Genomic DNA, 12,961 nt, shown 5'->3' with positions numbered 1-12,961 from the left:
GATTAAATTAATCTGGGTGTCCCATATTTCCAGCCACCTGTGGCAACCTCACTTTGGACTACACTATCTGAGCCTAGAGCTGATCAACATTGGAGCCTACCTTTCACCAACCATTTAAGAACCATGAATGCCTCCAGGCCAGTGAGGGAATCTCTTAGGAAACATTGCCCTAAATGCTAAAACTGAGAAAGAGCAGGAATCCCAGACATATCCCAGAAAGTGGGGGCCACGAAGAGAAGAAAGTTCTAGTTGACAAGCACCTATGTCATGGGACCCTGAGCTGGTGGTCTCTTCCCATGAACTCATATGAAGAATACCATTTAATATTTCAAGAAGCTATGACTTACACTCTATCATAATCCTGTACAGACGAGGAAATCTACAGAGAGATGTATAGAAGAGGTCACTCAGCTGGGAAAGTCGAGAGCCAAAGCCAGGTCTGACATGCAGGCCATTCTGTCTCCAGAGTCAGGAGAAACTAAGAAACCAGCCAAGGTTTCCTGGTTGAGGCAGAATCAGGAGTAAGGAGAGAGAAAGGCAGGAGGTTGGAGGCAGCTGGACTGGATAGTCCTGGGAACCAGGGGCTCATACTATCTCATGATACCTAATCTGAAACCTAATCTCAGGACGTTCTTTCACTTACAGGCTCCAGATTCTAATGTAGGACCTGGCTTCATTAGTTCCTATGCATATTCACTGAATAATACCATATGCCAGCCTGTGGCTAGACTCAGAAAGAACAGAAAATCCTGCCTTACCCTCATGGCATTACAGTCTAGTAGTAAAGACAGAGAAGAGAAGAAGACATCAGGGCCATCATGCCTACGTACACATGGCACCATGGGAAGGAGAACTTGAGACTGGATCAATATGGGAAAGCTCAGCTAACTGAAGGACAGCTTCTGTCACGATAGATTTGTTGTCTACACAGGGCATGACACACCTGTAGTCCCAGTACCTGAGAAGCTAAGTCAGGAGGATTAAAAGTCGGGGGCCAGCCAGAGCTGTATATTAAGACCGTATCTTAAAAACAAAAAAAAAAAAACAAACATTAAAAACAATGGCTAGTTTGTGTCTCTGCCCCTGGTTCCATGGAGATAGGAGTTTCCCATCAGCTCCCAGTCCCCATCTGACCCTTGCTGTCTGTCTCCAACTGCCCAACTGTACCACCAGGCCCGCCTCCCTAGTGGCTAGAGACCTGACTTGGGCATACGTTTCTGGAGATCCAGGATGGTGTAGAGGATGGTGATGCCGTCCAATGCCTCCCGGCCGATCTCTTCATCAGGATCCCCGATTCGAAGAAGGAGCCTCCCCAGCAGAAGACCCAGTGTTGGGAACCCGGAGGATATCTGTGAGTGTCACAATCACAGGGAGGGAGTCTGTAGCTACATAGTACAGAGAAAGAAGATCTGCCCAGCTGCAGCGGAGCAACTGAAAAGTCACCAGAGTGTCCACCCCTGAAGGAACACTCACAAAGAAGGGCAGGGTCACAAGCGTATGGTTCAACACAGAAACGTTGCTGCTCACAGCCCGAGCTCGCTCATGGACCTTCCCAGAGTTCATCCAGGGCCCTAGGGGCTGTGGGGACAAGGGAGAGACTGCTACCATTTTCTGCCATCTCATGCTGTTCATGGGTAAGCCAGCAATCTGCAAGAAGCTTCCAGAAGAAGTAAGAAGGCAATTTGCCACAGTCTTCCTTCTACGGAGGATCAGTGACAGACAGGGTTCGAGCTGAGAAGAGGACTCAGAGCAAAGGAAGGGACAGGGTCAATGAAGAGAGATGAGAGAGACAGCGATAGCAATGGAGAAAGGGTGGGGCAAGAGCAGTAGCTGCAAGGGGGTGGCATAGGGGAGTGGCAGACAGAGACTCCAGAAACTGAGACAAGAGGATCAAAAGTTCAAGGCAATACTGTGGGCAGTTCAGCGTGACAGTGTGTACAGGGAAACAGGGAAAGAAGAAACAGCCTCTGCTGTAGCTCAGAGGTAGAGTGCTTGTCTAGCAGGTACAAGGTTTAAGTCTAATCCTCAGTGTCACCAAAAACTAGATAAAATGGCATAAAATGCAACATGGAAGCAGGGTAGTGGCTCAGGATGACGTTACTCCTTCGGGGTCCACTTGTATGAAGTCATTTTCCTACTTCCCTCTCCCTTCCTCCCCCTCCCCAGCCCCCACGCCCTGCACCTCCAGGATGCTCTTCAGCCCAGCAGGAGTGGGGTCTTCAATAAAGAGGGCATTCAGAAGTTTCTGCAAGGAATCCAAGGTCTGGTGGTAAAGTGTCTGTGAACAGAAAGAGGGACAGAGCTACCGGGAACTCCCAGCCTCCAGCCCCAGACACCCCCAGGGGCGGGAGGGTTCAGGAGGAGGGCACACTTGAACACACTAAAGCTGTTTTCTGGGCCCACCTCTGTGTCTCACCTAATTTCTTTAGCAACAAATTGGGGATTAGTGTCCCTGGACTTCCTACCAGAGGGGAGGAGAAAGAGATGCCAGGCACTTACTGTCCGGCACGAGCCAGACAAGTGCCTGTAATGTGAGCATCCTCCCTCACTTTGTCTTTGAATTGCTTTTCTCATTTACCAATCCAGGAACACTTGGCCAAGGTCGCAGGGCAAGGAACAAAGAATACTGAAAGGCCAAGTCTCCAAAGGCTGCTAAGGCTGGAGAGCTACCAGGCCAATCGGGCTCTTCTCTCAAAGGTGTTCTGTCTCTTGGCTGAACAGTTCCTTCTGAGCCCATGGAGGTCCCCAGGCTACCCTGAGGGAAGCCGGGTCCCCTCTGCCCAGCTCATACTGCAGTCCTGAAATTGCCTTGTGAGCACAGGCAAGGCTGAGTGGTGGTTTCGATCTGCTCTGGGAAGACCCTCTTCTTTCTTACCTCCTCTCCTTAGGCGGGCTTCCCAAGTCTATCCCCTTTCTGATTCTACACTGGAATCTTTCTGATTCCAGTGGCCCTTAGGGTTACACCAACAACCACCAAGCAAGCCCAACAACCAACTACCTCTCCCTTCCTTCCTACTGCAGCAGCTTGTTAGACACCGCTGCCCTCTGCTGGCAACACTTGTAACTACAAGAGGGCTGCCTGTTCCTTCCACAGCAAGGATTCTGGCCATTACTTTGGGTCCTTTCAGGGCACCAGCTTGAGAATCCAGAACCCAGAAGCTGTCTGTGTGGCCTCATCCCTACCCATTCTACAGCTCGCTTGTTGGAGTTCTTGTCCCACCCTCCAGACTTCAGTCACGTTGCTTCTTGTCATCCTGGCAGTTGGCATGGGTTCTGTACAGGTTCTCTATGCCACCCTCTTCCATGTGCCCCATCCTCTCCAGGCGATGTCCCTCGTCCCATATTCTTTTTGATACCCCATATTTTATGCTTGTAGCACTGACTACTCCTGAGATTTTAGATTTGACTGTTCTTTGATGGCATCCATCTCTTCCTCCCTCACACTACCGCAAGACCACCGTAGTGATTTGGAGAGGAACATGGCTAATACCTGCTGAGAGAAAGGGTGGCTGAACAGCTGGACCCCCTCTCATCAACCTCCCGCTTGATCCTCGCTCTTCTTGCATCTTATACCTTAGGATCCCTGCTCTGGTACCTCCAGGGATAATTCTGCAGAGGTTTAAAGATGCTTGCCAACCCCCTTTGAGGTTCTCCAGGTCTCTGCCCAGCTTCCCCCAGTCTTCTTCCATAGAGCACAGTCCTCAGTACTACCCTCCTATCCTGCCCACTTCCTATGGCCTTACAGTGTCTGCCTATATCCCTGACACAGGACAGGGCCCTGATAAGGGGGCTGTTACTGCAAAGTTCACCCTTCTGCTGTATAGCTACCAAGCATCTGTTCAGACTGACACAGGTGAGGTGAACTGCTCCAGGCCAGTCAGCCAAGGAGTGGGGACACTATCTACAGAAAGTCCCCACTCATTCCTGGGACTTGTTCTTTCTGAGGATGTCCCCAAACTCAAAGAGACACACCAGGAGGGTCCAGCTCACCTGGATGACTTCTGCCTTGGACTCGTCTTTCTCCTGCATGGCCTGCACCGAGGGCAGTGAGAACACGCTCCGCACACAGGTGTTCACTAGCTCCACCCTCTCCCGCACACTCAGGATAGGCTTGGTGTGACTGAGAGAGACGGGATACCAGGTGTGGCATGAGAAAGGGCCCGAGGATGCAGGGTGGGGAAGAGGACAGCTGACTTAGGTGGGCCACCCGAGATTAGATCCACAGGACAAGCTGGGGTGTGAGCAAGGGTGTGGAAGTGACACACTCCACAGGGACTGGGCAGGGGGAGAGGGAAAGGCTCGGACTGGACAGGCATGTGAGAAGGGGCAAAGCTTGGATGACAGAGAAAGAGCAGGGATACCTCAGCTGTGCCAGGATCTCCATGGCCTGCCGTCGAGCAGGACTCAAAAGGGAATCCAGCGGCTCCTCCTGAATCTGTCTCTGGATGGGGATCACAGAGCCAGTGAGACCCAGGCCCTTGGCCTGGGCACACTCTCCCACAGGACAGGTACGAGAGCCAGCTTTCTGCCCAGATCAATGTCAAACCCTCAGTTCAAGACCACTGAAAACACTCTATGCCCTGAGCTGTGCATTCTATATGGAGAGTGCAATGACAGTAGATCCCATGGTCCCCTCTGGTGACTGACAGCTAATCCATGAAACTGACCCATGTAAGAAGCGCCAGGCATGGCCTTTGAAAGCTGTCCAATCAAATTCCTCAAATGTCCTACTTCATATCTAATACCTACACACAGTAGGTGTTCAACTAATGTTAGTTAAATATATCAAAGGACAGAATTTTCTCCTTTTTTCTGTATCATGCATTGGCAGATGTATGTGCAAGGTGTGTGTGTGTGTGTTCATGTGCACATGAATGCAGAGACCAGAGGGTATCGTTATTCAGGAGACATGAACCTTGGTTTCTGAGGCAAAGGCTCTCCTTAGGATCCAAAGCTGGCCAGTTAGGCTAGTCTGATTGGCCGGAGAGCCTGTATCTGTCTCCTCAGCACTGGGATTATAAATATGTCTCCATAACCATTCTTCATGTGTGTTCTGGAGTTCAAACTTGGGAACTCTTTCTTGTGAGACAAACGCTGCTGTTTGAGCTACCCCTCCCCCAACTCCTTTCTCTCTCACAAAGGATCACAAAACCGAATATAACTATGTAAGCCTCCATGGTTATCGATGACCAGTGCCTCCTAATGAGTAACTAAGAGGAGATTGCTTTAGGAATCCTCTGAAGTTGTCCATCAAGAGGGGTTTGTGGGATGGCGGAGGAGGTGAGGGAATGGGTTGATGATAACTGTTCCCAGCTGCACAGATTTCACAATGGACTAGCCACTGGGTTGTGTCCTCCCACAAACAAAGAGGCAGTCATAAGCACATCCATTTGTCAGATGGGAAGAGTGGAGCCCAGAGAAGAGAAATAACTTGTCCATACTCCCTCTTGTCGGGTGTGGGCAGTGAGAGGTGGGTAGAACTGAGCCTCGAGTCCGCAGCGCCTGCCTCCTGTCCCTGTTTTCTTCCCAACTCACCCCAGTATCATAGTCCCACCTACAACCCCATACCATCATCATCTTCACGGTTGTCTCCTTTTCTCCTTTCATTTCTACTGAGTCTTGATTCTTCTGGTAAGTGATGATGTTCTCCACCTTCAGGCCAATGGGAAGCAGAACCACTCAGTGAGACAGACATTGAGTCCTGCCCTCCCCGTAGGCAGCATATGCAGTCCCCTCTATTCACCCAACACCTACAGCCCACCAAGGTAGCCCCTCCTCAACCACCCATTCTGACATTGGCCCATGTCTAGGTTTGGTTTCCTGTTGCTGTGATAAAATACCCCAACAAAACCTGGCATAGTGGGGCACGCCATTAATCCCAGTACTTCAAAGGCAGAGGCAGGCCGATGGATCTCTGTGAGTTGAGTTCAACTTGGTCTATATAGTAAGCCTCAGGACAGCCAGAGCTACATAAGGAGACCGTACATAGTGGTAGAGAAGTCACAGGACAAAAGCTTTAGACTAGTGGTCACGTGACATCCATAGTCAAGGAGCAGAGAGCAAAGAATACATGTAGTCAGGTGTTCACTTTTTCCATTCTTGGGACAGTTCGGGATCTCTTGCCTAGGGAATGACACTACCCACAGTGGGTGGAGTGGGTGGAGTTGAGTTTATAACTCAACTGATAATATCAAGATAATCCCTCACAGACACAAGCACATGATCTAGACAATCTCTCTTTGAACCTTTCTTCCCATGTGATTCTTGATTATATCAAACTGATAATCAAAACTATCACAGCCCAAGAAAGGGGACATGTTTCTGCAGGGTGTTTGGGTAGATGAAGATTGATGGTGAGGTGGGAAGATGGTTCCTGCAGTCTGCATTTGGAAGAGCAGATATGAAGGACTATAAAGCACCTCTCCCTCACTAATCAACCCAAGAAGGACAGAAAGGGTCCATATACCTCACCCTGACATTCTACCATCAGTAACACTTCTTCTCAGCCTTTTAGTAAAGTCTAGTCAGATAAAGATATTCTGCTACCTGAGAGAAGGGGGGAGCACGTTAGCCTGTGTCAGTCCATTGATTCCCATCATCTTAAGGAGGAAGACAAGATCCCACAAAAACGAGTCACTTAACATTACATAAGTGAAGGGGGGAAATGACTTAACATTACATAAGTGAAGGGGAAAATGACAACTTGGTCTGATGCAGAATACAGAAGGTTAATGACGGTCACAAGCTCTTTCACAGGTATCCTATCAGTGGACAGAATCTCCTTCAGTTCCAGCCACCAGATTGTTGTAGAAGGAGTGTATGTCTGGGTTTGTCCCAGTACACGCTTTCCCTTTTTGAAGCCCAGATGCCATGCCAGAAGGAAACCCAGGCTAAACTAAGGAGGAATGGGCCCTTGCAGAGAGGGAGCCTGACAACTAAGGGACAATCGAGTGTCAGCCTCCAAAGTGATCTGTCTGTACAATATAGAACAGATGAACCACCCAGCTGAGCCCAGGACTGAGCTCACACTGCGCTCAGGAGAAGGTAACCCCTTGAATCCTTCCCCCTCTCCCAGCATCAACTGAACTGAGCTGCGGTAGATTATTAATCATGGTTCAGAAAGGGGAAAGGGTGCCAATTTAGAATGACTAGCCACCGACGGCTGCTCATACGAGTGGATGTTCAGGCTGAGTTTTGAGTAACAAGAATAAGAGAAAAGGTCTGTTTCTCTAGAGTGAAGTGCCGGGTTGCTAGTCTGTGCTTGGGGTTGGGATAGCATCCAGCCCATTGTAGGGGCTGTGTCAGGCTTGCTGAGTGGAGGCAGTCATTGCCTTCCCTGTACTGGCACTGAGCTGTCATTGTCAACTCCACTAAGCCCATTCTATAGATGAGGAAACTGATCCTGACTCCCAGGCTCATCCCACCACACCCACATTTGGGTCATGCTCATGTCTGGCCCTACTGGCCTGGCCTTCTCTGCTGCATGGCCCAGATCTGGGTTGGACCTGATTATTTACTTAAGTAGCTATTTCTAGCCTTTCTGTACCTTCCAGAGCCCCTCCCACAAGTCCCTCGATTGTTAAATACGTTTATTCAGAACCTACTATATGCCAAGCACTGCTCTGCCTAAGGCTCTGCTATTAGACAAAGATTACTGGCTTCTGGAAGACTCCATGGGAGAGACTGCTATGACTGGAATCTGAAATTTCTCCCTCACGCTCCTGTTTGGAATGTTCCATCCCCAGCTGGTGATGCTTAGGAGGGCTGTGGATCCTTTAGGAGGTCGGGTCTGAATGGCAGACATTAGTCACTGGGGGAAGGGTTCTAGGACATGGTTCACTTCCTGCCTGCTTATCACTGCTTGCTGTTCTTCTTGATGGCCAGTATCTGCCATAGACTCCCACTGCCATAAACCGGGCTGCTCTGCCCTGCCTTCTCCATTGTGATGTTGAAAACCCTGTGAAACCGTGAGCCAAAATAAACCTTTCCTCCCTTAAACTGTTCCATCAGGTGTCACAGGGATGCAAACTAAATTATGACGGAGGTGAACGGACAGCAAGGGGAGCACTCAGGACATTGGACAGCTGAGTTCCCAGGAAGAAGCAGAGCTGCAGCAGACTGGCGGATGAGGCCAGCCCAGGAAAGTAGGCTGGAGCCTGGGTGTGGTGACAGAAACCTCAGAAGGTAGAGACAGGGGGATTGCTACAAGCTTGATGCCAGCCTGTTTTACATATTAAGTCCCAGACCAGCTAGAGCTACACACCAAGTCTCTGTCTGAAAAGAGGAGGGAGAGGGGAGGAGGACGAAGGGGATGGGAGTGGCCAGGAGTTGGGCGTACCAGAGCTGTTTTGTTGTCATGGTCACTCTTCTCTGGCTCGTTGACCTTCACATCTTCCGAGGTTCCTGCACACACATCACAGGTTCAGTGAAAGAGGACAGGGTACAGCATGGTGTCCTCAGGGCGCCATGTTCCCATCTCTCCTCCCCACTGGGTCCCTCCAGTCCTTACTCCTCAACAGACCAACAAAGCTTGGGAAAACGTGAATCAGCGTGCGTCACCCGCCCCCAAAGCCTTCAACAAAACCTCACGTCAGTCATTAATCTTTCTTGCTACTGTGGCCCTGCCTGGTCGGCTCCCCGTCCATCTCCCCAGCTTTACCTCCCTTGCTGTCTCCTCCAGCCTCGGCGCTGTCTACACTGGTCTCTGTCCAGTTCCAGGCAAGCTTCTGGCCAGGTGCTTTTCTCTACTCTGGCTGTTGTTCCTTGCCCTGCTCCCTAGAGATCCCATTTTTCAGGCCTCACCTTGCCTGCTGTTCCTCACAGAGGAACCAACCCTCCAAGGTAAGTAAGAGAGAGCACATATATCCTCCCAGAACCTCTTGCTCATGCCCTTCAGGATTTATCCTTTCCATAGACACTTGTTACAGTGGCTGACGGCGGTTTCATCATCCCTGGTCCCTCACCCACCTTGAGTGAAGGAGCATCTGTCTTTCCTGTAGGTTCCAACTCTGAGCATTTAGGTAAAACTGCATCCACTCTCCTTTTCAAAGAGGGATGGGTCTGCAACCAAAGCTTGGCCAATGAGAGTGTATCAGTCCTCTAACTACCATGACAGGACCAGTGATGGGTACGTAGCTGAGGAGGGCCAATAAAAGCCTTCTGTTTAAAGGGACACTGAAGGAAAACAGGTCTCTATCCATCTGAGGTCAAAGCCACCAGGATCTGGAAAGCTGAGACTCAAAGAGGATCTTGCCTGAACTTCCAGAGGTTGCTGGAGGGCCGAGCAGAGTGGGAAGAGAACACAACTGATACAGGACATTGGCTTCTAAATCCTATCCTCTGCTGGATAAAACCAACAAGGTTCCCGGGGAAACAGCAGGTTCCAGTGAAGTCTGGGATGAGCCTGGACCATCTGGCCCCAGAGAACAAGGAGGTGATTGGAGTGTGTTGGAGGAAGATGCTTGTTTACCTGTAGAAAGTTCTGCTGGTCAAACCAAGAAAATCTTATCCACATAACTAATGATAGCAACTAGTTTGCAACCCTTAAACTAGCAGATGACACAAACTCATGTATACGTTCAAAGTTTGAAGAAGCGGGATAATTATGTTGTCAAAGCCTCTCACCACAAGATATTTCAAGGGAAAAGCAATGGCTATAGTGGAGAGCCAGAGGCAGCCTGCTTATCAGAAGGAGGTGAGCATCCGTCAAGAATCAAGACTATGGCTGGGCAATGGTGACGCACGACTTTAATCCCAGCACTTGGGAGGCAGAGGCAGGGGGATTTCTGAGTTCGAGGCCAGCCTGGTCTACAGAGTGAGGGCTACCCAAAGTCTACAGCCAGGTCTACACAAAGAAACCCTGTCTCGAAAAACAAAAACAAACAAACAAACAACAAACAAACAAAAAAGAATCAAAACTATGAGCTGCCAGGGGCACAGTGAAAAAAGCCAGTATGCTGCCCGGCTATTTCTTCCAATAGGATGACCTGTCCACAGGACCTGAATGTCATTTTGCGGAACAGCATCCTAGGAAGAGCTAGCCACAACCTTATGTGCATCAAAGAAATGAAAAGCAGGGAAGACCAGGGAGGCAGGATAGGCCAGACAGGATGATGAGACACTGAACTGGAACCTGGGCTAAGAGTACAGTGCTGGGAAGTGGGCCACACTTCAATAAGGTGGGAGAATTTGGTGGAGCGACACATCAATATTAATGCCTTGTTTATGGTGATTACACTTTGTGCTTTTTGGTAAGAAACGTGCTAAACATTTAGGGATGATGGGGGTAGGGCAGCTTACTAATAAGTGATTCAGAAAAAGAAAGATCTTAATGATGTACCTTCAACTATTCTGCAAGCTTTTTAAAAATCGTTTAAAACACATTAAGGGGCTAGAGATGGCTTCATGGAGAGAGCACTGGCTAGGTTCAGATCCCCAGACCCACATCCATGCAGGAAGAATATGGCAGCACACCGGTAATCCTAGTGTCAGATGGTCGACAGGGGATCCCTGGATTAAGCTGGATAGCTAGAGTGGCCATACAGGCAAACTCTATATTCAACTCAGAGATCCTGATTTAATCAATAAGATAAATAGCAATCAAGAAAGACTCCCAGTGCCAACCTCAGCCATCAAAATGGATATGTACACCCCCCACACACATGTGAGCAGGCACACAAACACACATTTACCACATATACATATGTGTACAAAACCCCAAAAGCAAGACTAATATTAAAAGAGCCGGGGAGATGGTTCAATTAGTAAAAGTGCCCGCCATACAAACATGAGGATCTGAGTTCAAATCACCCCCAACACACACACATACCACACACACACACACACATATACACACACATACACACACATACACACACACAAATACATACATACAACACACATGGGCATATCCACATGAACACATACACACTAAAACACACATACAACATGCACACACATTTAATTTGCACCCAACTATGACCACGCTGTTGTAGATGTACCTAATAAAAGTGAACACAGAGTCAGGCACAGTAGCACACAGTTGGAATCCCAGTACTCAAGAGACTAAGACAGAAGAGTCATGAGTTCCAAGCCAACCTGGGCTACATAGCAAGATCGTGTATAAATCTCTCTCTCTCTCTCTCTCTCTCTCTCTCTTTTTTCTCTCTCTCTCTCCCCTCCCTTTCTCCCCTCCGAGTAAAGAACCCCAGGTCTTATACATGCTATTCAAGTGTTCTATCACCTTTAAATTAAAAAAAAATAAAGTAAACCAGGTATAGCGGCTCATGTTGGTAATCCCAGCATCGGTAAGGCCTGAAGCAGGAGGCCAGCTGCAAGTCTAAGATCAATCAAGACTACCTAGTAAATCTCAAGTTAGCCTGGGCTACAAAGTGAGACCCTGTCTCAGAGATGAAGGGGAGGAGAGGGGACAGAGGGAGGGAGGAGAAAACACAAAGTGGACAAAGGATCTGGACTAGACATTTCTCTGGAGAAGGCATACAAATGGCCAGCGAACATATCAAAAGACCCTCAACATCAGGCGCCATCTCACACCCCGGAAATGAGCTGTTATTGTGGGTTTACGGGCTTGTTTTGTGTGTCAACGTGACACAAACGAGAGTCATCAGGGCGGAAGGAGACTCAGCTGAGGAAATGCCTCCATGAGATCCAGCTGTGAGGCATCTTCAGTGATCAGTGGGGGAGGCTCAGCCCATGGGGACTGGTGCCATCCCTGGGCGGTGGTCCTGGGTTTTATCAGGAAGCAGACTGAGCGATCCAGCATCATCAGCTCCTGCGGTATTTGAGTTCCTGTCCTGACTTCCTTCCGTGATGAACAGCAGTGTGGTAGTGTAAGCTCAATAAACCCTTTCCTCCTCTACTTGCTTTTTGGAGGAAAGAAAACGAAAGCCAGACACACCTCCCATAGCCACAGACTCTGCTACTAGTCACTGACCTAGGGAACTCCACTTTTCCTCCTTCTGGGCTCTCCTGGGTCTCTCTTCCCTGTGGTTACCTTAGTCCCCAGGAACTCCAGGCCTGGTGAAGATCTGAAGATAAGGGACCCAAACAACCACATTCACCAGGGTTGTTTCTGAGCACCAGCAAATCCTCTGCATAGCCACTGAGATAAGAAGTAAATACCAACAGGACAGCGGCCGACCCACGCCGACCTGGATCACCGCCACGGGAATCCCCAGCTCTCTTAACTGTCCGCTTTGTTTCCCATCTTTGTGTAACACAGAGACCACTGAGAGTGGCTGCAAGACAGGTAGCAGGACATGAGTTCTCCACGATCCCCCGTAGGGCTCCTTGAAAAGGAAGATCCCTTACTGCCTACACTGCTGCTTTCTAGGGAATGTGTCATGACACTGCATTGGGACTTCCTGGAGGCAAGCTATTGCCCTACCTAACTCTGGCAATGGCAGCATTATTTAAAACAGACAGAAGAGAACCTGTTGATGACTCCTCTGGTAAAGATATTTCCCTCCAAACCTAATGGTCTGAGTTAGATCCTGGGACCCACATGGTAGAGAGAACTGACTCCTGACAGTTATCCTCTGACCTCCACATACACACTGTGGGACACACTGGGACACACACACCAATCAATCAATGTAACTTTAAAAAATAAAATAGCCAACAGAGGCAAGAGGGTGTGTCTCTGCTGGAACAATGCTCCCTCACATGTGCAAAGCCCTGAGTATGATCCCCCACTGTATGAAGCCAGACATGCTGGCCCATGAATGTGACCCCCAAATTCCAGAGAAGAGGGGCAGAAGGGGCAGAAATTCAAGGAAGCTTAAAGCCAGTCTGGGGTACAAATACCCTGTCTGTAAAAAGAGAGAGGTGGAGGAAGAGCAGAGAAGAGAGGAGAGGAGAGGAGAGAAGAGGGGAGGGGAGAGGAGGGGAAGTGAGTGAAATAAAGAGAGGGGGAGAGACAGGTAGGGAGAGAGAGAGGGAC

At 49.2% G+C, this 12,961-nt stretch overlaps 1 protein-coding gene across 1 annotated transcript in view; it reads right to left on the bottom strand.

The window, feature by feature from the left end:
- The window catches only part of Mroh7 (maestro heat like repeat family member 7), a 36,771-nt gene that overhangs the window by 19,882 nt on the left and 3,928 nt on the right, over positions 1-12,961 (bottom strand). The window contains exons 2-8 of the mRNA XM_028788182.1: positions 8,339-8,403; positions 5,569-5,652; positions 4,362-4,441; positions 3,991-4,120; positions 2,183-2,278; positions 1,474-1,578; positions 1,214-1,349 (exon numbers count right to left, since the gene is read on the bottom strand). Of these exons, the coding sequence (XP_028644015.1) occupies positions 1,214-1,349; positions 1,474-1,578; positions 2,183-2,278; positions 3,991-4,120; positions 4,362-4,441; positions 5,569-5,652; positions 8,339-8,403 (696 nt within the window). The remainder of the gene's footprint in view (positions 1-1,213; positions 1,350-1,473; positions 1,579-2,182; positions 2,279-3,990; positions 4,121-4,361; positions 4,442-5,568; positions 5,653-8,338; positions 8,404-12,961) is intronic.

The sequence above is a fragment of the Grammomys surdaster genome, unplaced genomic scaffold (assembly GCF_004785775.1).
Source record: "Grammomys surdaster isolate TR1022 unplaced genomic scaffold, NIH_TR_1.0 100, whole genome shotgun sequence".
Taxonomy (NCBI): domain Eukaryota; kingdom Metazoa; phylum Chordata; class Mammalia; order Rodentia; family Muridae; genus Grammomys; species Grammomys surdaster.
Note: the sequence above shows the minus strand (reverse complement) of the source record. Positions and strands in the feature narration are given on the sequence as shown.